Source organism: Globicephala melas, chromosome 12, assembly GCF_963455315.2.
Source record: "Globicephala melas chromosome 12, mGloMel1.2, whole genome shotgun sequence".
Taxonomy (NCBI): domain Eukaryota; kingdom Metazoa; phylum Chordata; class Mammalia; order Artiodactyla; family Delphinidae; genus Globicephala; species Globicephala melas.
This window is the reverse complement of record NC_083325.1, coordinates 37,274,041-37,300,350: the sequence shown is the minus strand read 5'-3', so window position 1 is coordinate 37,300,350 and position 26,310 is coordinate 37,274,041. Positions and strand designations below refer to the sequence as shown.

At 36.0% G+C, this 26,310-nt stretch overlaps 1 protein-coding gene across 7 annotated transcripts in view; it reads left to right on the top strand.

The window, feature by feature from the left end:
* Positions 1-26,310, top strand: part of EHBP1 (EH domain binding protein 1) — a 346,734-nt gene that overhangs the window by 44,337 nt on the left and 276,087 nt on the right. For all 7 annotated transcript variants that reach the window (XM_060309152.2, XM_030877350.2, XM_060309154.2 and 4 more), the window contains exons 3-4: positions 15,551-15,608; positions 24,159-24,254. In XM_060309152.2, the coding sequence (XP_060165135.1) occupies positions 15,551-15,608; positions 24,159-24,254 (154 nt within the window). The remainder of the gene's footprint in view (positions 1-15,550; positions 15,609-24,158; positions 24,255-26,310) is intronic.

Below are 26,310 nucleotides of genomic sequence, written 5' to 3'. Positions count from 1 at the left end.
ACTCACACCTGTTAGAATGACTGTTATCAAAGATAAGAAATAACAAGTGTTGGTGAAGATGTGGAGAAAAGGGAACTCTTGTACCCTGTTAGTGGGAATGTACATTGGTTCATCCACTAGTATGGAAGTTCCTCAAAAAATTAAAAATAACAACTATTGTATAATCCAGCAGTTCCACTTTTGGGTATTTATCAGAAGAAACCAAACACTAACTTTAAAAGATATATGCACCCCATGTTCATTGCAGCATTGCTTACAGTAGCCAAGATAAGGAAACAACCTAAGTGTCCATCGATGGATGAATGGTTAAAGAAAACACACAGACACATACATACACACAGAGGAATGTTACTCAGCCATAAAAAGAAGGAAATCCTGCCATTTGTGACAACATGGATAGTCCTTGAGGGCATTATGCTAAGTGAAATAAGTCAGAGAAAGACATATAGATGATCTCACTTATATGTGGAATCTTTAAAAAACAAAACAAAACTGAGCTCATAGACACAGAGAACAGATAGGTGTTTGCTAGAGGCAGAGGTGGGTGAAATGGGTGAAGGAGGTCAAAAGGTACAAACTTCCAGCTATAAAATAAGTCATTGGGATATAATGTACAGCATGGTGACTATAGTTAATAATACTATATGGCATATTTGAAAGTTGCTAAGAGTAAATCTCATTATAAGAAAAAAAATTTGTAACTATGTATGGTGATTGATGGATGTTAACTAGATTTATTGTGGTGATAATGTCACAATATGTATAAGTATTGAATCATGTTACATATCTGAAACTAATGTTATATGACAATTATATCTCATTTAAAAAGGTATATCTCATAAAAATGATTTACTACAATAATTTGTTAATTAAAATTATTTTGTTTACTTAAAATAGCTTTGGGCAATTGCATAAAGCAGAGTTTATATTTTTCTCTTTCCATAAGAGAATGTTTTGCTCTGTGTGCTTTGTGTTTCAACCTCAGGATATTGGGTTATACAAATTAATTGTATCTTTGCAGCACTGACAGGAATAGACGCTTTAGGAATAACACGTTGAATTAAGGATGGCTTCTTTTACCACCCACATTATGTGATGAGTAGCACAGGGTATTTAAATGCTTTGGCACAGAACATGAATAGAGCTGATCATGAAAATACAAAAAATATATATATACAATATTGTTAACCATAGTCACTGTGCTGTACATTAAATCCCCAGAACTTATTTATCCTATAAGTGGAAGTTTGTACCTTTTGACCACCTTCACCCATTTCCCTCACCCCCAACACCCACCTCTGACAACCACCAATCTGTTATCTGTATCTGTGAGTAGTCCACTGCTTTTATATTCCACATGTAAATGAGATCATGCAGTATTTATCTTTCTGTCTCTGGCTTATTTCACTTAGTATAATGCCCTCAAGGTCCATTCATGTTGTCGCCAATGTCAGGATTTCCTTCTTTTTTATGGCTGATAGTATTCTATTGTGTGTGTATATAATATAAAGAATATACACACACACACCTCACATCTTCTTTATCCATTCACCTGTTGACAAACACTTAGGTTATTTCCATATCTTGACTATTGTAAATAATGCTGCAGTAAACATTGGGGTGCATATATCTTTTCAAGTTAGTGTTTTGTATTCTTCAGATAAGTACCCAGAAGTAGAATTGCTAGATCATGCGGTAGTTCCATTTTTAATTTTTTGAGGAATCCCCATACTGTTTTGCATAGTGGCTGAACCAATTTACATTCCCACCAACAGTGTATAAGAGTTCACTTTTCCCACGTCCTCGCCAACACTTGTTATCTCTTGTCTTTCTGATAATACCCATTTTAACAGGTAAGAGATGATAATCTCATTTTGGTTTTGATTTGCATTTCCCTGATGATTAGTGTTGTTGGGTACCTTTTCATGTACCTGTTGGGCATTTGTATGTCTTCTTTGAAAAAATGTTTGTTTAGTTCCTCTGCTCATTTTTTAACTGGAATTTTTTTTTTGGTAATGAGTTGTATAAGTTCTTTGTATATATTAGATATTAACCCCTTGTCTGATATGATTTGCAAATATTTTCTTCTACTTCATAGGTTGCCTTTTTAATTTCTTGATAGTTTCCTTTGCTGTGCAGAAGCTTTTTAGGTTGATGTAGTTCCATTTGTTGATTTTTCCTTCTGTTCCTTGATCTTTTGGTGTCATATCTAAAAAATCATTGCCAAGATTGATGTCAAAGGGCTTACCCTGTATGTTTTATTCTAAAAGTTTTATGGTTTCAGGTCTTATGTCCAATTCTTTAGTCCATTTGAGTTGTTTTTTGTGTATGGTGTAAGATAGAGGTTCAATTTCATTCTTTTGATTGTGGCTGTCCAGTTTTCCCAAAACCATTTATTGAAGGGACTACCCTTTCCCCAGTGTATATTCTTTAGCTCCTTTGTCATAAATTAATTGACCATATATTCATGGGTTTATTTCTGGGCCCAAATTTCTTCTTTGTAATTAAGATTCATCATTTAAAAATTTAAGGTTAAATTTTACAAAGTGATATATTTAAATGGTTTACAAATTCAAAGAGTACCGCAAAGCTTATAACAGAGAAAGCAACGGTTCCTTGCCCCACCCTGCCCCACCTTGACTCTCCTTCCCTACAGAAAACCACTTTCAACCCCGTTGGTTCTTCTGGTGCTGTACTCTGTATTCTTCAGTAACATATTTTTGTTTTCTTTATTTTTTATTGAGTTACAATTAATGTACCATAAAATTTACCTTTTAAAAATGTACTATTCAGTGACTTTTAGTGTACTCACAACATTGTGTAACTATCATCACTATTTAATTCAGAATATTTTCATCACCCAAAAAAGAAATCCTGTTCCTATTAGTAGTCATTCCCCATCTTTGTTTCCCGCTTCAAGCCTCTGGCAAACATAATCTACTTTTGTCTCCATGGATTTGCCTATTATGGACATTTCCTATAAATGAAGTCACGCAATAAGTGGCCTTTTGTGTCTGGCTTCTTTCACTTCGCATGTTTTTGAGGCTCATCCATGTTGTAACAAGTGTCAGTATGTTATTCATTTTTATGGCCAAATAATAGTTCATTGCATGGATATACCACATTTTGTTTACCTGTACATCAGTCAGTGGACATTTAAGTTGTTTCCACTTTTAGACTATTATGGATAATGCTGCTATGAACATTCATGTACAAGTTTTTGGGTATATACCTAGAATTGAAATCACTGAATGATATGGTAACTCTATGTTTAACTTTTTAAAAAAAATTTTTCTGTCTCTTTTAATTGAAGTATAGTTGCTGTACAATATTATATGTTACATGTGTACAGTATAGTGATTCATAATATGTAAACGTTATACTCCATTTATAGTCATTATAAATTATTGGCTATATTCCCTGTTTTGTACAATATATCTTTGTAGTTTATTTTATATCTAATATTTTGTACCTCTTATCACCTACCACTATATTGTCCCTCCCCTCTTCCCTTTCCCCACTAGTTTGTTCTCTGTATCTTTGAGTCTGCTTCTTTTTTGTTATATTCATTAGTTTGTTGTATTTTTTTAGGTTCCACATATAGGTGATATCATTTGTCTTTCTCTGACTTATTTCACTTAACATAATGCCCTCCAAGTCCATCCATGTTGCTGCAAATGGCAAAATTTCTTTCTGTTTTTTAAGGCTGAGTACTATTCCACTGTATATATATACCGCATTTTCTTTATCCATTCCTCTGTTGATGGGCACTTAGGTTGCTTCCATATCTTGACAATTGTAAATAATGCTGCTATGAACATTGTAGTGCACATACCTTTTAGAATTAGTGTTTTTTTGTTTTTTGTTTTTTTGCAGTACGCGGGCCTCTGACTGTTGTGGCCTCTCCCGATGTGGAGCACAGGCTCTGGACGCACAGGCTCAGCGGCCATGGCTCACAGGCCCAGCCGCTCCACAGCATGTGGGATCCTCCCAGACTGGGGCACAAACCTGCGTCCCCTGCATCGACAGGCGGACTCTGAACCACTGCGCCACCAGGGAAGCCCTAGAATTAGTGTTTTTGTTTTTGTTTTTTACATACATGCAGGAGTGGAATTGCTCGGTCATATGGTAGTTCTGTTTTTAGTTTTTTTGAGGAATTTCCCTACTGTTTCCCATAGGCCGAACCAATTTACATCCTCACCAGCAATGTAGGAGGGTTCCCTTTTCTCCACATCCTTGCTAACATTTGTTATTTGTGTTTTTTTTGATGATAGCCATTCTGACAGGTGTGAGGTGATATCTCATTGTGGTTTTGATTTGCAGTTCCCTGATGATTAGTAAGCGACGTTGAACATCTTCTCAAGTGCCTGTTTGGCCACCTTCATTTCCTCTTTAGAAAAATGTCTATTCACTTCTTCTGCCTGTTCTTTAATTCAGTTGTTTGTTTGTTTTTAATTTTGAGTTGTATTAGCTGTTCATATATGTTGGATATTAATCCCTTATCCGTCTTATCATTTGCAAATATCTTGTCCCATTCAGTAAGTTGTCTTTTCAGTTTGTCCATGGTTTCCTTTGCTGTGCAAAAGCTTCTAAGTTTAATTGGGTCCCCTTTATTTATTTTTGCTTTTATTTCTTTGCTTTAGGAGACGGATCCAAAAAAATATTGCTGTGATTTATGTCAAAGAGTGTTCTGCCTATGTTTTCCTCTAGGAGTTTTATAGTATCCAATCTTACATTTAGGTCTTTAATCCATTTTGAGTTTATTTTTGTATATGGTGTTAAGAGAATGTTCTATTGATAATTTCATTCTTTTACATGTAGCTGTCCATTTTTCCCAGCACCACTTATTGTAGAGACTGTCTTTTCTCCATTGTATATTCTTGCCTCCTTTGTCATAGATTAATTGAGCGTAAGCATGTGGGTTTATTTCTGGGCTCCCTATCCTGTTCCATATGTTTAACTTTTTGAAGAACTGCCAAACTGTTATACACAGCAGCTATACTATTTACAATCCCACCAGCCATGTGTAAGGGTTCCAATTTTAACATATCTTCATCAACAGTTGTTATTATCTGTCTTTTTGATATAGTCTTCCTGATAGGTGTGTGAAGTGGTATTTCATTGTTCAACAATATACTTTCAACTTTTTCTTTTAACCTTTTGATTTTAGACTTTATCTATTAGCTTCTTGATATGGTAGGTGAGGGTTTAGCTGTCTACCACTTCCTCCCTGAAGCATACTTACCCTTCCCTTTCCCCATCCTTCCTAGTCTTCAATCAGCTCTACCAGAGCTAGGTCAGAATTCATTGTTATGACTTAGTATTGTTTACATCGAGCGCTATGGTATTATGATTACATTTTCTTTCTTTTGATTTTTCTTGGGTTAAAAATTACTTTTTTTCCCCTTTCCCCTCATGTATATATCACTATTATTTCCAAATTTTTCTGTCACCCTCTCAATATCCCTCTCAAAACAGTTAAACATTGGTGACTCATCAATTCCTTTTTCTCCTGGAGTCTTCCAGTGTCCTATTCCACTTTGGAATGATTTCTTTCTAGGCCTGTGGCATAGATGATATCTTGAGACCTTTTTTCACTGTCATCTTGGGAAATTAGTGAGACTTTTAACCTCTGGATTGATCTAAATTTTAGTCTTTTCTCTCCCATTGAACATCTCTGTTACTTTATTCTAGATGTGGAAGATTTCCTCAACTTTATCTTCAGACTCTTCAATTTTTACTTTCCTAAATGAAAAAGGATGACATAACATAATTTCCAGATTTCTTTACTATTCTTTTAATTTTCCTTTTATATTTTTCATGGGTACAGTATCTTCTGTATTTCCAAGGTTATTAGTGATCATGTCTTCAGTTTCTTTCAAGTTGAATTTTTCTCTCTTTTAGCCACTTGCCTTTTGTATTAGAAACTTTCCTCAGATGATCCTTCGTTTGTTCACATTTAAGAGGGAGACTATACAAAGCTGTTTGGAAGCATAGACACGGGATGGTTGCTAACATTATCTGAAAATTTGCTGAAAGACAGGCACTGATCTAAGTACTTTATTTGCATTATCTTAACAGATCTTTACATTGGTCCTGTGAGGTTCTAATTTCACAAATGAGGAACATCTTGAGGCTTAGATGGTACAACCCAAAGGAGGGGAACCCAGATCTGTCTGCCTTCATATGATTTTTTTATCCATGATATTCTGTTTCCCTGCCTCCCTCCCAGTAAATGATTTGTAAATACCAGGAAAACGCTTTATGAATACCAGGAAAACTCTTGAGAACCTTAAAGTCAGATAGAAACAAGACAGACAAATGTAATCATCCAAACACAAAATGACAGCAATTACAGAATTGTGTTGAGAGAAAATGGTGAATATGATTGTTTAGGAGGGCTGGGGAATGGTCTGAGTGATGTATCCTTTTTTTTTCTACTAATCTCTTTTGCAGGAAGCCCGGTACATGACTTGGAAATATTAATATTTATGTGAGTGACATGTGAGGCTTGTTCAAACAGGACTAGAAAAAAAGAAGTAGTAAGTAATAAGCTAAATTAAAGGAAGCATCATGGGTGATTTTATAAAACAGTAAAGAAAGTAGGAAGTATTATTTGGGAAGGTCAGTATTGCACACATGATACAGCAGTGATTGATTATAACACTATTTCTCTCAAATATCTTTATATTAGAAATTAAAAACCCTTTATACTGTTTAATAGTATAGCAAAAAAATTATATATACATGTGTGTGTATTTTTTGATGGCCTCTCAGGAAGTTTACTTAGCTCAAGTTTGTCAAACTGCACTTCCTCAGTTTGAATGGTGCTGTTCCTAAATACAGAGCTATTAGAATCCCTGTCAGTGTAAGTCCATATGTGTCACCAGTTAAACATTTTTAACCAAAAGCAATCACTCTATGAAAATATTTTAAAGATGGTAGGAAGAGGCAAAATATAATTTTTAAAAAATATTTTTATTTGAGTGACAAAGATTTACATCTCTTATTATTAAAACTGTCCTTTCATTTTTACAGAAAAGGAATATATACTGTGTATGTGTACTTTGTCTTGTAGAATTTTTTTTTCCTATTGAATTAATTATTACAGCTTGCTAAATAACTCTTGTGAAGTAAGCATAAAGGAGTATAATTAACTGGAGCTACAAGCAGTGATAGTACAATAGGAGGCAGGTGTACCTACTGAAGGATAAAAATAATTACTTGAGAAATAGTTAAGTTAGAGTATTTTTGTGATAAGACAATTTTCCCCCTTTCGTTTCAATATTCACAACATCCCACCATGAAATGTTCAGTTATGGCTAAGAGCCCTTTCCCCTAAAAGGAATAACCTTGTTATTTAGTGAAGTACCTATTCACATTAACATCAGGGTTAATATTATGAGCTTTTCTTTTCCTCATTGTAAGCATATCCTGTATTCTTTTTTTTTTTTTTTTTGCGGTACACGGGCCTCTCACTGTTGTGGCCTCTCCCGTTGCGGAGCACAGGCTCCGGACGCTCAAGCTCAGCGGCCATGGCTCACGGGCCTAGCCGCTCTGCGGCATGTGGGATCTTCCTGGACCGGGGCACGAACCCGTGTCCCCTGCATCGGCAGGCAGACTCTCAACCACTGCGCCACCAGGGAAGCCCCTCCTGTATTCTTTGGTGAGAGGAATATGCTGTACTTTTTGTGTTCTAAAGGCTTATGATTTCTTATTTATAATTTAGGAAAAGCTCAAAGGCATAAATATTAATTACTAAGTTCTGAGGTATAGTTGTCTTTTATCTTCGGAAACATCAATTTCATATATGTGAAAACCAGTAGGACATAAAAAGGTTAAATTTGGTCTCAGCACTTTGCAGTGTAAGCTTCTACAAGACAGCAACTGCTTTATTGTTATGTATGTGTGTCTTTTGAATTTTCTATATGTTGAGGAGTTACTGTAGCAGACACACCCCAAGATCAAAGTGGTTTGACCCAATAAAAGTCCATTTCTTGCTCACTTTTCAGTCTAGAGAGGTTGACTGGACTTCCACGTGGTCATTCAGGAGCCCATACACCTTTTATCTTATGACTCTGCCCTCTTTGCATTCTGGAATCCTCTCCATTCAGCTGGTGTGGAGAAGGCATACTCATTTATTATCCACTCTCCTCCAGAAGTGACACCACTGGTGAGAGGTATCATGTTGTTCCGTCGCAGTGTCAGCATGCTGGGAGTGGTGGTGGTGGTTGGGGGCAAGGGGCTTCCTGCAACATCTCCCAGGTTTAACATTGTGCTTTGGACAGGGAGCCTGAATCTTCGGTGGTCCATTTACTTCTCTGCTAAAAGATACTACTTCCCCTTTCATAATATTATTCAAAGGTGGTACTATTAACTACCTCTAGGTTGTCAGAAAACAGGAGGCAAAGCACTCTGTGCCACAAATTCTTTACCCTGTTCTTTAATTTCTCATTTCATTTTAAACCACAAAATATTTAACCAATTTGAGTCATTTAATCATATGGTCACTGAATCATAGTTTTAGAACTAGCTGAGGTCTTAGTACAATCTCTTCATTTGATAAATTAGGGAATAGGCTCAGAGATATGGAGAGGCATTCCTAAGGTCACTACGTGCCAGAACTAGGAAAAACAAGTTTCCCAACCTCCAGTCTAGTAATCTCTCCTCTGTACTATGTCATCTTTGAGGAGCCTTCTTTTACAAATTCATATCTCCTAAATTAATACAAATTGTTTCCCCAGTTTTCTTTCCTTTGACTACCTTCCTAAGATACTTACCCTGGAGAAAGGGGGATTTTAATTGATATAGAAGAGAATTAGTGATCTGAAAAGCATTTGTCATATTGTTATTGTTGGGTCCTGTAATGGAGTGCCATACTGACTTTGCAGGCCCAAGGAAGAATGCCCCAGACATTGGAGGGGCTGCAGGTAAAGGAGGGCTGCAGAGTCAAGTGGGGCCTCTTTCAAAATTTTGTCTATGGCCAGCTCAGACCTTAGGGAACATTTATGTTAACTTAAGACAAAGAGTACACCTCTTCCACTTCTATTGACTTAGAAAACAGATTAATTCAGCTGAGAGGTCTTTAAATTCAATGCAATTTTTCGCTAATGATTAGAGAAACACAAATCAAAACTACAATGAGGTATCACCTTATACCAGTCAAAATGGCTATCATCAAAAAAATCCACAAACAATAAATGCTGGAGAAGGTGTGGAGAGAAGGGAACCCTCCTACACTGTTGGTGGAAATGTAAATTGATACAGCCACTGTGGAGAACAGAACTAAAAATAGAGCTACCATATGACCCTGCAATCCCACTTCTGGGCATATATCCAGAGAACATGGTCCAAAAGGATACATGCACCCCAGTGTTCATTGCAGCACTGTTTACAATAGCCAAGACATGGAAGCAACCTAAATGTCCATCAGCAGAGGAAGGGATAAAGAAGATGTGGTACATATATTATACAATGGAATATTACTCAGTCATAAAAAAGAATGAAATAATGCAGCAACATGGGTGGACCTAGAGATTGTCATACTGAGTGAAGTCAGTTAGACAGAAAAAGAGAAATGTCCTATGATATCGCTTATATGCGGAATCTAAAAAGAAATTATACAAATGAATGTATTTACAAAACAGAAATGGACTCACAGACTTAGAGTATGAACTTATGGTTACCAGTGTGAGAAAGATGGAGGGAAGGGATAGTTAGGGAGTTTGGGACTGACATGTACACACTACTATATTTAAAAAGGATAACCAACAAGGACCTACTGTATAGTACAGGGAACTTTGCTGAGTGTTATGTGGCAGCCTGGATGGGAGGGGAGTCTGGGGGAGAATGGATACATGTATATCTATGGCTGAGTCTCTTTGCTGTGCACCTGAAACTATCACAACATTGTTAATTGGCTATACTCCAATATAAAATAAAAAGTTTAAAAATAAAAAAATAAATACAATGAAATTTTAAAATTTAATTGTTTAATTCTGTCTGTTCATATGTAATTCCAAACTTAAAAGTGCTATTTTATTTTAAATAACTCCCCCTCCACATTTAAATAATTCCCCACCATAAAGTAATATGAATTCATTGTAGAAAATACAGAAAAGTATATTCTTTAAATGACATGTAATTTCATTTCCTAATAGTAACCACAGTTATCACAGGTTGTGCCTGGAGTTGGGTAGTTGGTTTAATTGTTTATGTCTCCACTAGAATGTAAACTTCCAGAGGATCAAGGCTTGTCTTCTTTTGACTTTTCATCTCCATGGCTCACCACAGTGCCAGGAATGTAATAGGCATTCAATAAAATATTTGTTGAATGCTTATTATGATTCTGGAGAGTGATGAGGCTGGTTTTCACATGATGGTTTTGGAATTTTTCTCATGGCTTTGTGTCTCACCTCACACAAGTGACATACATGCAGGAGTAGGAAAGAGTAAGGGAATCTAAATTTAAGCCAGAAATGTTTTTCTTTAAATTTACTTTGATCACAGTAGATCACTAGTGACAAAGAGAAGGGCCCAAAACTTAGTTGCAGACAAAAGAAAGATACAGTTTATTGCTTTATAAGCTGGTTCATTGTAGCTCTCATATCTTTTCCTCCTTCCACTTCCATTTTCCTCCTGTCCTTCCTCCTCTACAGAATTTAGCATCAGGACTATAGCGTGAGATAAGTCTTGCCACCTTCAGATTCAACTTGTTGCCTTTTAAGGACTCTGAGGGTAGGATAGAAGGTCGATTTTTATTTTATTCATTCATTCATTCATGTTTTGGCCGCACTGCCCGGCATGTGGGATCTTAATTCCCCCACCAGGGATCAAACCCATGCCCCCTGCAGTGGAAGCGTGGAGTCTCAACCACTGGACTGCCAGGGAAGTCCCTTATTTTATTTATTTATTTATTTTTTTTAAGTCCCTTATTTTTAACTGTAAAGTTTCCTCTGCTGCATAAGCCCACCAAAAAACTACAAATTTTCCAGTGGAACTCAGGCAGTGTGTCTGTGTACATTTTATGTGTATGTATATAAAATGTTTATATATGTAAATATCTGTATATAAATATATGTGTGTATGTTTATATATCTGTATGTGTAGTGCTACCTGGTTACTTAGGTAATGGGGTAGAAATGTTAAGTACGTGATTGTTAGATTCTCTCTAAAATCTGGGCTCTATCAGGTTGTCTTGACTTTTTTGATAGAAAGTTATATAGGTTCTTTGGTAGTTGGATAAAACTCTCACAATTGCTCTATCCCTGGCCTCTTGGGAGCACATAAGTAAATATTTAATGGTTCTTTTCTAGTACAGCATGGATGCTTAAAATATTAATTGTGGTCAACCAGTTGTGTGGTTTTTGGTGTTCTTCTATGAGAACAATAACAGCACAGTTCTTTATTTTAGAACATTCTGCCTTGCTTTGTCCCTGATAATGTAAAGGTGGGCTGATTTCTAATGAAGACATTATAAAAATTGGACGTGACTTAGAATTACAAAAAAGTTTATTCATCTCTGGAGACATTCTCAAATAAGTAATTTATGTTATATTTACATACTTGGAACTTCAGGCATATAGGTTAGGAGACCACCCTTCCTAATTTTTTACAGTAAGTGGCTTCCCTTTTCTGAAACACAAGATCAGAACGGGTTGAGGGGAGGGAGATGCTGAGAGGCCAAGTTAGGTGGAGGCAACTGTGCAGGTGGCACTAGGACAATATCATGGAGGGGAGACACCCTCACTGCCATCACAACTAATACCTCACTAATGTTCCAAGTCGGGAGGTGTGGGGATTGCTTTGCACTCTCCCTTCCCAGGAGATTCCAATGTGCAGCCAAGGTGAGGATGCTTGCAAAGCTCAAATAAGCTGCAGAGAGAATGTATGATGTAGCTACAGGCTTTAGTTGGACCTCATCAATTATAATTAACCAATTGGGAATTCCTGGATGAAATTTAAGGTTCATTCAGTAGTGAATGTACATCGAGCCTCAATCTTGTACCAGATTCTTATTAGTTACTGGGAATAGAAAGATAAATAAGATATGGTTGATAAGGGAGCACAGTCTAGTGGAGGAGATAGAAATAATAACAAATAATGTAATACAGGGTGCAGAGGATATTAAAAAAGAGGTGTCTAGAGTATTACTGGAAATACAGTAGAAGGAGCAGTTAACTCTGCCTGAGGTTTAGGATGTGGGATGAAGTGGGAATGGAATGAGAAATGGTCAGGTTTTCACAGAGGAAGTGATGAATTAAGAGTTTATCAGGTAGAAAAGGAGAGAAAAGAGGAGGTTTTAAAAAAAGTTTGTAACATGCAAAGATGTGAAGAAATTGAATAAGTGTTCAGGGATTGATTGGAAAGCAAGATGCCTTTGAGATATTTGTAGGTTTTGCATCTAGAAAAGTAGATCAGAGTCAGGTGGTGAAGTGCCTTATAAACCACATTCAGGAATATGGATGTTATCTTGCATGCTATGGTGTCACAGGGTCAAATGCATACAGGGACTAAGTAGATCATCTTAAGAGTGAAGCTGGTCAGGTGTGAAGCAGTTGATAGCATTGAAGGCTCTAGTAATCTGGATAGCATGGACCTTGTTTAAAGACATTTAAGTAAGAAATGTTTTTTAAAGTTTAAATTTAAACTAAAATGGAATACTGTTTAGGTCAAATAAATCTGTGAAATTCAACCTTCAAGTGCCAGTCTGTAGTACCTTCAGTATAAGAGCCCAGTAAGGATAATAAGGAAAATCAGTAAGATCTTTATAGCATTTCTAAAGAAGTATTGCAGAAATATAACTAAGGGTTGAGGTTGGGCTGGAAATGTGGAGGTGAGAACACAGTAAAAAGGTTAGTGTAGTAATCTAGGTAAAGGGTTCCAGCAAGCCACCAATGCTTTCAAATAAGGTAGCTTGCACTGGTTGGCTACGCAGTCCCTCTGCTGTTAAGCTGCCATCATTGATCATACCCTCTGCCCAGCTCTGTTGTCATGTTGCTATACTGCTCCCCATCTTCATGTCATTTGTCCTGTTCTACTTCTCTGTGTGTTGAACAAGGTTTTGTTTGTTTCTCCATTGGTTCAGATTCTTAGATGAACACTCTGATGTTTCATAGAAACTTTCTTCTATTTCATCTGTAATTTAGCACTTTGGCATCTGGCTCCTGCTCCCAACATCTCACGCTGGAAAGATTCACCAAAACAAGCTACTGGTTTTTACAATTGTTGTCTTCAAAGCTTTTCACTCTTTGGGAACTGGTTTAGTCTTGGGTGGAGAACCACCATTTTTCTTTTTTATACTATGCTGGTTACTATCACCATCAGAAACACACTGCATTTGTTTAGAAGATGCCTTGATGAAATAGTTTCATTGGAACCTTACTTTTGTTTTTTTGTCTACTCTTGTTTTCTTCAGGTCCTATCACTGAAAATGACAAGTATTAACATTTTACCACATTTATATTGCTTCTTGCATCCTCCTCCTTCCTGTATTTAGCTGGGTTATATAGATTGTAAATTCTTAGTCTTTTATGTCTGAAACCATTTCTTAAATGGTAGTTTAGCCAATATGAAACTCCAGGATGGCATCTATTTTCCCTTAGCACTTGAAGATCATTAGCTTCATTGTATTTTGGGCGCTGTTGCTGCTAAGAAGTTGTTATCAGCATAATTACGCCTTTGCTGGTAACCTATCTTTTCTTATGATTTTTCTCTTTATTCTTGCTGTTCCGTAGTTGCGAGGTATTTAGACATAGATTAGTTTTTTATTTATCCTGTTTATTTGTTAATATATATTTTCGACCTAAGGACTCCTATCTTTATTGGAACATTCTTAGCCTTTTCTCCTTAGTATTGCCTCTGCCATTCCCACTATTCTAAACTTCTAGAATTTCTTTTTCAAAATAAATTTATTTATTTATTTTTGGCTGCTTTGGGTCTTTGTTGCTGTGTGCGGGCTTTCTCTAGTTGCGGCGAGCAGGGGCTACTCTTTCATTGTGGTGTGCAGGCTTCTCATTGCGGTGGCTTCTCTTGTTGCGGCGCACGGGCTGTAGGCATGTGGGCTTCAGTAGTTGTGGCACATGGGCTCTGGAGTGCAGGCTCAGTAGTTGTGGCACACGAGATTAGTTGCTCTGCAGCATGTGGGATCTTCCCGGACCAGGGCTTGAACCCGTGTCCCCTGCACTGGCAGGCGGATTCTTAACCACTGCACCACCAGGGAAGCCCTAGAATTTCTGTTAGGTGTGTGTACTTCTCAATCTATCTTCTATGTCTCTTACCTTCTTTAAAAATATTACCACTTTATTTCTCTGTACTACATTCAGGATCAGTTCCTCAGTAATATTTTTCATTAGACAACTGTTGCTCTTTGGACAGGTTTCTAGGTAAATCACTGGATCAGGACTTTATGGCTGGTGACCTTTTATAATATATGTATGTAGGTAGGAAGGTAAGTAGGTAGGTAGGTAGTTAAATAGGAGGACAGGTCATCTGCTGATAATGAAAGATACCAGGGTAAAATGAAGGAGACAGAGAAAGTGGTGAAGGTCACTGAGATGAGTAATATCATTCATTTCTTGGTTAAAAAGCTTTTAAGATTTTTAAAAATAAAAATCTAAGTAAAAGAACTGATAATCATAGTTTTTCTGTTTTCCCTAAGCATTAAAGAGAACTTAGTTGTATTATCTGAAAATGTGAGTGTGTTTTGTTTTTAACTTTATGTTGGCAGAATATAAAGAAGAGAGGTATGAGAATTAGAAGACCTGTATTTCATTTGGTCTTGGTTTTGCCAGAACTTTCGATGAGTTATGTAACTTTGCCAGAATGTACCTTGCCTATTTTTTGGTATTATATTGTTTTTATGAAGATAGTTGAGATGATTGATTATAAAAAGTTTTTGAAAACCATAAGCATTGGTCATAAGATACAGAGATGCAAGAGTAGTGTAAACCACAGATTTAAATTACTTTGGAAGTATCGTTTTTATGCTTATTTTCTCTAAATTAAAGTGGATAATGTGTTAGAAATATAGTATTGTTTTAAAGGAGATTTTTTTTTTTTTTCTTTTGCGGTACGCGGGCCTCACTGCTGTGGCTTCTCCCGTTGCGGAGCACAGGCTCCAGACGTGCAGGTTCAGCGGCCATGGCTCACGGGCCCAGCCGCTCCGCGGCATATGGGATCTTCCCGGACCAGGGCACGAACCTGTGTCCCCTGCATCGGCAGGCGGACTCTCAACCACTGCGCCACCAGGGAAGCCCCTGCTTTTCTTTTTAAAATAGTCTAAGTATTTAATTTTACTTGGTTTGTCCCAATGAATTTACTTGGTAAAGTATTTTTAGAAAAACATGTGGATGAAATATTAGTCATTTAAATTAGATCATATCTGTATTCAACATCTACTATATATGAATAATTTATAGAGCTTTATTGTAAGTGCAACGGTTCTATGTAATCTAAAGCAGATGATTTTTTGTTCTTTTAAAGGCGCCAGAACTAAATTTTATTATTTGATTTAAGATAAATTATACGTAATCTTTTTCTTGTTTGGCAGGCAACCAGATAAACTGGTGGTAGTTTGGACGAGAAGAAGCCGAAGGAAGTCTTCCAAGGTTTGTCTGTTTGCTAAATTTCTTACGCAAATATTGAATTTGACTTTTGGTCAAATTATTAAGCCTCTCTGGTCCCAGTGAAGAATGTTTTAAAATATTACTTGATATTTTAGGTTATTTCTTATTATCTAATGTACTAAAATGATTGATCAGGCGCTGTATGTAATCTTGTTACTGCAGTTCCTAAAGCAGGAGCCAGTTACCTGAGTTTTGATTTTGGATTTGGTAGCCTTGAATAACATAATAGTTATTTAACTCCTCTGTGCTAGGATATCATGAAATAATGATTAAATAAATATCACTTACAAAATTATACCTAGGATTACTTTATTCAGATTCCAAGAGGATGAAGTTAGGACACACATAAGGAATGATGAGTTATCTGAGTCCATTGCTGGGTTACTGAAGAGGAGTTGGATTTTTCAAAGGTTTTAATTTTTTGTTCTTATGGCTTCGTGAGGAGTGGAACAGAATTTTATTTATTTATTTATAATTTTTTAAAAAATTTTTTGGCTGTGTTGGATCTTCGTTGCTGCACGTGGGCTTTCTCTAGGTGCGGCGAGCGGGGGCTACTCTTCGTTGCGGTGCATGGACTTCTCATTGTGGTGGCTTCTCTTGTGGCAGAGCACAGGTTCTAGGTGCACGGGCTTCAGTAGTTGCGGCACATGGGCTCAGTAGTTGTGGCTCGCAGGCTCTAGAGCACAGGCTCAGTAGTTGTGGCTCACAGACTTAGTTGCTCTGCGGCAACTTCATGGGATCTTCCCAGACCAGGGCTCAAACCCCTGTCCCCTACGTTGGCAGGTGGATTCTTAGCCACTGCGCCACCAGGGAAGCCGAGAACAGAATTTTAAAATGTTCAGTAACAATTTTAAGTATTTTAAAAATTCCAATCTATAGACAAGTAAGTATGAGTATATTTTTATAAGCACACGATAACTACAAGCATGTTTATTGAATGTTGGTTTTTCCGTAAGTAGACTTACGTAAAGAAAAATTTATTCATTTTAACTGAAATTAAATTTTAATTTAATTAAATTTCAGAATTAAAAATTTTTTAAGGGCATCTTTTTAAATTTTATTTTTATTGAATTAAAATTTATATATGGTATAAGTCACAGATCTTAAGTACACAATTTTATGAGTTTTGATCAATATATAGTTGTATAATTACCACTGCTATCAAGATATAGACAATTTTCATCACCTTTTTCCTTTGAGTCCTCTTCCAGTCAATTCCCAATCCTTAGAGGCAACTACTATTCTGATTTTTCTATCACCGTAGGCTATTTTTGCCTGTTCTTAAATTTCACATAAATAGAATCATACAAAAGTACTATTTTATGTCTGGTTTCTTTTGTACAGCATGTTTTCGAGATTTATTCATGGTATTGTGAATGTTGGTAGTTTAACTTTTTTCATTGCTGAGCAGTATTCCATCATGCACATATACTGCAGTGTGATTTTTTATACATCTGTTGATGAACATTTGATTTGTTTCCAGTGAATATTCTGAGTGTTCAACTATTGTGAATAAATCTGTCATAAACATTACTGTTCAAGTATTTTGGGGGACAAATGTTTTCTCTTGGACGAATAACTTGGAATGGAATCAATGGGTAATAGGGTACATACATTTTGAACTTTTAATATACCCCCACCAGCAATATAGGAAAGGTCCAGTTGCTTCACCTCATGAATAGCATTTTCTTCAAAGCATACATTTGTAGTTTGGGGGCATTATATTTTGGACATGTAATATTTTCTTATCTATTTATGAGAAGGGGTTCTAAAAAGAGACTTAGGGTCGTCTGTCAGTTTTGCTCAGTGGGTCTTAAGCTTTTGTGAAAAGGAACAATATTAGGCCATCCACTAAGTGTGATAGAAGAATCTGAATATAACTATAAACATTAGAAATCGACCCTAAATGTTTTTAGCTATCAACAAAAAGTGATGTCCCTCTTTTAGAAACTAGATACTGTTTTCTTAAAACATTATGAAACATAATGAAATACTTTAGATTAAAGGTCAATTCAGAATACCCATATTTGAAATTAAGTCTACTTTTAATTTAATTACATTTTTGAAAGTCAGTCAAATAAATTTTAGGTCCAGATTCTATTTTATATTGTATCAAATATTGATTGAATCCAGATGGTGAAATACAAACATAGGCTACAGGTTGATTTTTCTCAAAATATAATATTTTCTAGAAGGAACTATTTCTTATTGGACTAATTTTCCAGTTGTGATGCTCTTAATATTTCAGATCCCTTCTGGATATTTTAGAATCATTGTATTTTCTCTTGAAACATTATAGGTGTACTTTTGAAAAGTTTATGAGAAGTTACAGTGTGTTGTTTATTATAGCATATACATAATATGTTCATGTATATGTGAAATGCTGTTCTGTAAATTGTTCACAACAGCTAAATAAGGATGTAAAAATCAGTTCCAGAAGCTATGAAAGAAATGCTAATGATATTATTGTGAAAATTAAACAAATAACTTTTTTTTTAATCTTGAGAAGCTTGAGATCCATGGCATTTTGGAATTAAAAAAAAAATAAAATTGTCCCCAGCTATTATTTTTTAAAAATTAGCTATCAGTTATATTAAATCCACAGACTAGAACCATTGTTTTCTTCTGAAAGACTCTTCTGTTTTCTGACATTTTTCCTTTGAAATATTATTTGCTTGCTAAGTCCCTTTGAAATCACTTAGGGGGAAAGCAGATTTCTGCAACCATTGGCCAGAAAATAGTCTAGTTTTTACTTTTAACTGTGTTTCTGGAAAGAGTTTGAACTATGCAGTAATTAATTTTCTTTGGTTATCTGTATAAGTTATTATTTATCTTGCCTGATTCTGAGTATATCTGCCGTTTTAAATTATTTTATTGAAGTATAGTTGATTATCTACCTTTTTTATATTGGTGGATTGAAATTTATAACTGACACCCAGATAACAGATTAGACAGTAAAATAATAAGGCACATTGCCTTATTTAATTTAAAGTTTAGTTTTCAATTTATTGCTCACTTTCTTTGGGTACATGTCTATTTTTCTAGTTAAATATATAAAGAACTCATTGCTGAATCCTTTTTTATCGAGAAAATAATAACTATGAGTAATTATCCCAATATGCAGCTTCCCCGCCTCTTATCCTCAAGTCATGGCATTTATAACAGAGATTTTTTCAGGCTGTAGTTGATTTGTATATGCTTAAATAAATTATTTTTCAGTACAGTGTTTGACAATAGGAAGCAGGGAGATTGTGATAGTCAAGAAGAATTATGGCAGAGTAGTCTGTTGCCTTAAATCTAGTTTTGTAAATTTAAACTCACAGAGAGATGGGAGAGTTCCAAAGGGAAACAAGAGCTTGAAAGTCCTCACCAGCTTTTGGATGGCATTACCACCTCTACTTCCCTGCTCTGTGGTTGTACTATAGCCTTTATCAATGTGCTGTGGTATCATGAAGGGGTGGGTATAGTTGTAGAGCTTTGACTTATGACCATGATATGGACAACTCTAAGGTAAATTTATGTGTGACATCTTAAACCTATGGGTAGATGCAGTTTTATAAATTGAAAATCATCAATTTAAAAACTAAATTGACAGTTATAAATTTTCAGTGAAATATTTTGATTTTGTAGGAATCAGAAGTAACAAGTGAATATTTATTCTGTGTTTAGTTCCATATTAGGTACAAGTCTTTTAGGTAAGATATGATATGAAATAATTTGAAAATAAGGCATTTTATAGAGTCATTACTCAAAATTGAGAAATGTTACCTTTTCCTTAGGTCTGCCTTTGCTAAAGGATCTGTGATATGATTAAAAAGTGAAAAAAAAATATGAATGGAACTGGATAATGTGGCTTCATCCTTTCTGTCATTAACTGTACTAGGATGCTGGCAAATGATTAAATAACCTGCCTTTCCTGACTCTACTAAGGAGCTAGCTAAATAGCTGTATGTGTTTTGTACCAAATTATTTTCTAGGGAAATCCTTTCTGTTACTCTGAATAAAAACTGATCAGGGTTCTTGTAGTGCTGATGAGTGCCAGTATGAGGTGCTTTTTAAAAAATAAAGTTCTTAAGAACCTAAATTCCTGTCTCAGTTGATTTGTACAGTTAGATGTTTAATACTGCAGCTATTTTTAGTTACCTGTATTAGACTTTTCATTCTTTTTCTAGCTTCAGGTTCTTTAATTCTGTTTGAGGTAGAAGTTGTAGTAAGCTCTTCTGACTAGGAACACTTTTTTTTTTCCTTCAGGTTTGCTGCTATGTACATCCATAGTTTCCTCTCCAGCAAAATTTACTGATTCTGCCTAGTATATAATAATTAGCTAACATTATAAAGCTGGCATTGCCAGATACTCAGCTGGACTAATTGGTATTGTTACACTGTCCTAACTTAGCTAGGTGTACAGTCCCTAAAAAGACTATCAGAAAGCCAGAGCTCTGTCTTAGTTTGACCTTTTCTCTTGCTGGGAAGGGTTGCTGGATAGAATGGTCAGAAAATGGCAGCATACTAGCAGCTTGGGAACTAGCACCTTTCCATCTCTTTTTACTAGAAAAAAGAAAGAGGGCTTCCCTGGTGGCGCAGTGGTTGAGAGTCCGCCTCCTGATGCAGGGGACACGGGTTCATGCCCCGGTTCGGGAAGATCCCACATGCCGTGGAGCGGCTGGGCCCATGAGCCATGGCCACTGAGCCTGCGCGTCCAGAGCCTGTGCTCCGCAACGGGAGAGGCCACAACAGTGAGAGACCCGCGTACTGCAAAAAAAAAAAGAAAAAAAATATTTTAATTCATTAAGCAGTTGTATTTTTGTTTGTTTATTGGTCTAATTACCATTCCCTGATCCAAGATTGAAAATTTAAAGAGGTCATTTAGAGGAGCAGCATTAGGATACCTGAGGAAATTACATGGTATCACCATCTTCTAACCCTGCCCAGTTGTTAGTTGGTCTCCACATTCCCTGCTTTTCCCACTCTTGACCTCTGTGTCATATACGTAAATGTTAAGACCTTAGGGATAGAAGACTATTTTCTTGAATACTGTGTGAATCAGAAATAGAGTTTGCTATGATGTCGGTTGGGTTAAGAACTCTGAACTTGAAAATCATGGAGTTGGTTCTCCTACTGATTATTAGTATGGCTTCAGGCAAGCCATTTACTCTTTAATTGCTTCAGTTTCCTTATCTGGACCTGGTTTAGATCTCCTAAAGATATTTTCAGGCCTAAAATTCTTTGATGGTCTTTTTTTTCATTCCAAATTTTACAAAAACTCTATCTTTTCTGCCGTGGCTAATAAATAAAGTTCAGTTATTATGGTCTTTTTTTTTTAATGTATCGGGCGACTATGAAAATATAATTATGGGAAGTTTGAAGAGACCAGAGAAATTGCTTGATCTACCATGACAGTACATGAGAATTAGAGTTGTCATAAATCTTAAGAATTAAATATGTAGACTGTGTAGAGTTTTGATAAAAGATTTTCTAAGATGGGCAGCAATTTACTTTTCAGAATGGATATTGTTTACTTTGTGGAGTTTTTGTTCTAGGACTGTCAACAGGCATAGAAATAGGCAGGGGAATAGAGGAATCCCTGGAGATGTTTTTTAATCAGCAAAACTCAGTTCTTTACCTTTGGCTGTGGTGTGCTAAGTCTCTTGTGAGTCACTACTTCCCTTTCCTCACCTGAAGTTTTGTGATCTGGGGGCAATGAAGAGAGAATAGAGAGGGAGTTATTGACAATTTAGCTGGAGTGGGAGTAGTTTAGTGCTGCTAAACCTATATCTTGTGCTGGTATTTTATCTTTTATTGAAGTATAGTTAACTTACAATATTCTGCTGGTATTTTAACTAACAAGATATGATAAGATTTGCACGGACATAAGTTTCCATGATCTTGATCCCTTCTCAGTTCCACTTCCTGGGTTCAAATCCAACTTTTGCCACTTACTTGCTGTGTGATCCTGGGCCAGTCTGTGCCTCAGTTTCTTCATGTGTTAAATCTGCTCCCTGACATGCACCTGCACTCATATACTTTAGCTCCTTTCCTATTATTATGGAAGAATCGTCTGTGCTCCGAGCAAAGGCCAATCTGTCTCCTTTTGTACTGTTAAGGACATTACTCTAGAAATTATTTCTCTTCTGCATCATTAAATTTTCCCTCTTAACTGGATATTTCTCATCAGCCTAAAAATATTTTTCTCTTACTTAAAAAATTCTCTTCTGACACTATTTCTCCCACTAGCACCAACCTATTTCTCCCTTTCTCTTTCAGCAAAACACCTCAGAGGAGTTGAATGTACTTGCTAGTTTCTTTCTTCCTGTTCTTTCTTGAATCCATGCTAATCCAGTCAGGTGTTTACCCTTGTCACTCCACTGAAACTGCTCTTGTGAGGTCAGTAATGGCTTCTGCTTTGTTAAATCGAGGGGTCATTTTCCAGACCTCATCCTATATGACCTGTCACCAAGATTTGGGACAGATGGTTGTTCCTTTCTCCTTAAAACATTTTCTCCTCTAGAGTTTCAGAATACCACATGCCTCTGCTTTTCCTTCTGCTTTACTGACCCTTCTTTGCTGATTCCTCCTCATTTCCTGGACCTGTTATTGTTGTGCTCCAAGGTTCAGTTCCTGAGCGTTTATCTCTCTCTCTCTCTCTCTTTCCCCCTCCCTCTCCCTCTCTCTCTTTCTCTCTCTCCTCACTCCCTTGGGATCACATCCAAGTTTTAAGTATCACCTGCACGCTGATGATTCCCAAATTTATAACTCCCGGCACATACATCCAGCTGCCTATTTAAACACCTACACTTGAATATCTAAAAGGCAACTTAGATTTAATGTGTATAAAACTGAGTTCCTAATCTTATTTTCCAAACTTGATCCTTCAGCAGTTTTGCCTCATATCTGTTAATAGCAATTCCTTTTATGTACTTGCTCAAGGGCGAAAGCCTTAGAATCAGCCTTGGCTACTTTCTTTCATACAATCAGACAGAAAACCTTATTGATTCTATCTTGAAACTATGAAAAAATATATGGAATCTGACTAGTTTGTACCACCCCAAGCCAAGTCACCATTAGCTCTCCAAAGAATTATTGCAGTAGCTTACTGGTCTCCCTGTTTCCTCTCTTACATCTGAAGCCTATTCTAAATACATTTGCTAGAGTCAAAAAACATAACTTCATCATTCCTCTGCTTAAAATCCTCCAGTGGCTTCCCATCTCACTCAAATTACAAACCAAAATCTTTGGAATGGGCTGCCAGAGCTTCATATGATTGGGCCCTCTGTGATTTCTCTAGTCTTATCTCCTGCTGCTCTTCTCTTTGACCACTCTGCTCCAGCCACATTGACATTGTTGTTATCTAACTGCCTCAGCACCTTTCCAGTTGCTGGTCCATCTCCCTAGAAAGCTCTTTCCATGTTTTAAAATATCTGATTCAATTCCTTACGGTCTTCTCTCGTCACCTGCTCATTGACACTTCTCTCTGATTAACCTGTTGAAAATTGTTACTTTCTCTTGCCCCTTCCATCCTTCTTCCCTACTTTCATTTTTCTCCACAGCGTTTCTCTCTACCTAACATGCTGTCTGTTTTACTTAATTATTTTGTTTGTCTGTCTCTTCCTACTATTCTGAAAACTCCACTAAGGCAGTTTTTTTTTTTTTTTTTAACTACAGTTCCTAGACAATGCTTGGCAGATAGTATCAATTGAGTGAGTGAATGAGTGAATGAATGAATGAATAGTAGCTACCTCATAGGATTCTTATGCAGATTGAATGAGTTAAACATAAGTAAATTCCAAATATGCACTGACATATAGAAAGTACTTCTTAAGTGTCAGCTTTTATTACCACCTTCATAGCATGTCCACGGACCAGTTCTGAAGCCCAGAGAGATGAAGATTTAGTTGAGCTGTCCTGGCATACCATTATGCATTAGCTTTGACTGGAAACGCCACCACAACGGAAGACCTAGAGTGGTGACCCCACATTTCAGGGGGTTCCTTAGGGAACCTTGATAATCAATATTTACAAGGAAAAAAGTCTTTAAAATTATAGGCACTAGAAACATTAACTGTACAAACTGCTTTCTTCTTTACTTGACCCAAATAAACATTATGGTTTAGTGGGAAATGATCTTAAATGCAGACTATACAATTAATTTTTCCTTTTAAAGAATGAATTTGCCCTTAAGTTCCTAAATAACAAAGTAATTTCAAAAATGTTTCTCCTAATAAGGTTTTTATTCAATCCTAAATAGCTTTTGAAAATATGAGGCACCTCATTTTTGCATCTTCGTGTGTGTGTGTGTGTGTGTGCGCGCGTGCGTGGGAGAGGGTAAAGGTTTGTTTACAGATAGTAATCTGTAGCTACCATGTGATACAACCGTCATAGCCCAAGTTTAATGCTTGAAAAGTTTTATTTGACTAATCATTTTTGTTTTAGGGAGATCTAATGGATAGTTAAATAGGGTCAATATATTTTTATAAATTATTAACATTGCATTTCCTGTACTTCAAATTGAAGCCATTATTTTTATTCTGGTAGGCTCATAGCTGGCAGCCTGGAATAAAAAATCCATACCGTGGTGTTGTAGTGTGGCCTGTTCCTGAAAACATTGAAATCACTGTGACACTTTTTAAGGTAAGTTCCAGTTTTATAAGTTATAGGATTTATTATATAATCATAGTTCTAAATGATGGAATATTTCAGTATTCATTGTTCTATACATTTGGGTCCTTAATGTGCAGTAAGGACCTTAATGTGCGTTATTTTTAGAGGTATAGCAATTTATAACAATGTAAGGCTATCAGGGTGTTTCATGGTCTATAAAGTCCAAATAATTTGGGAGTCCTTTTGAAATTATTCCAATTAAGATCAGTTGGAATACTTCTTTTACTACTTCTTACATTCTCCCCACAGGGAACTTTAAAGTGCTTTTTCTGTGGAAAGCTGAGGTTTGTGGAATTCTTAGTCCTGACCCTCATTTTGTTAGCCTTGTTTGACTAATAACAAGATAGATTTTTAAATTAGTATATGATAAATATTTTGTTGATGTTAATATAAGAAGATAAGTTTAAAATTGATTTTTGATAAATATTTTATAAATGTTAATATTTTATAAATACTATAGCTTAAAATAAAAATTCTGATAATAAATTCCAAGTGCAGGTCCAAAAACATAGCTGTGCATATAGCTAACTCTTTTTATATATGTTTTTTCTTGAAAGTTTTCCTTATTTCTTAACATTATAAAATAGTCCTCACACATATGACAGTTATGCACTAGAATATTTACTTTCCTAACCAATTCCTTACCTGCTCAAAAAAAAAAAGGTGGAGACCAGTATGTCTCAGTTTCAGCCTTCTTGAAAGTGGTGCAGTTAGGAAACAAATGCTTTATTTCTTCTTTGAATCCTTCCAATTGTGTTGACGTTACTTTTGCAGAAGGACAGAATGAAGGAAGACATCTCATTAAGCACAAACATAAAGTTTGTGAAAATCCACTAAAATACTTTAGGATATAAAATCTAAGTTGAGCAAAGTTATATGGCTTAGAGTGTGAAATCACTGTGTAAAAAAATACTTTTGATTTTGTAATCCAGTATATTAATTCATATGTTCTGGAACTACTGCAGGGATCAATAGAACAAAACAGTATGTTGAATGTTGATGTACTAACCCATGAATGGGACACTACTTTTAAACGCTCTGTTTCATAGATACTCTATTTTATCAGAGATTCTTAACACTTTATATATATTTTATAGTTTTGATATCATTGTTATTGGATCCTTTATAGTTCTGATATTATTGTTATTATAACTTACTTGATTATTATCATGTATACACAATACTTGATTTGTTTGCCCAGGGAGAAATAAGGGATGAGACTGTAGCTGCTCTTCCTTTTTTTTCAGGAAAGATCAGAACCATCCTATTACCCTTTAGTCAGCTGTCCTCAAAGCCTATTATTAAACCCCCCTTAACCATACCTCTCCTAATGAAATGATATAGTAAGATTGGTAGTTAACAAGACCTTTAGAGTACTATTTCATTTAATTCTTAGTACTTTAGAGTACTATTTCATTTAATTCTTCTGTAATTATTCCCATTGTGCTGATAAGGACACTGAGACTAAAGAAGAAGGTAACTTGCCCAGTCACACTGTGATTTAGCCCTGGGGTGGTGGTGGTTTGTTTGTTTTTGATTTTGTTTTACATTGTATGGCCTGTTCTGTAATACAAACCATTCTGAATATAGATTACAACAGCAAAATCTCTGACATGCTTGAGGAAGACTTTTAAGTAATCTCTTGTGTGTTTTTGATTCAGTCTGTTTATATTGGTAAAGCAAGTGAATGGACATAGTTACACAACTTAAAAAAAAAATGATGATAGAGAACAAGGGGTTAAGAGAGCCAATAAATGGCTGACAGCCATGTGTTTGGGCAAAGGATATGTACTGAGTGATTCTGAGTTGAAAGTGGCTGTTGAAATGTGTTACTTGGAGGATTAGGAGGTGAGTGTAGTTTTCAAGTGCTGACGAGAATGTTCAGCATATCCTATCACTGAACTCTTATGTCTTTAAGTGTTAGTCTGTAGGGAAAAAACCCAAATACCCCTTCCTCCCCATTTTGCTGTATTACACACATTTCTCTTCAGTTGTGCTATGGAGGCAAACTTGTGACCATTTAAAA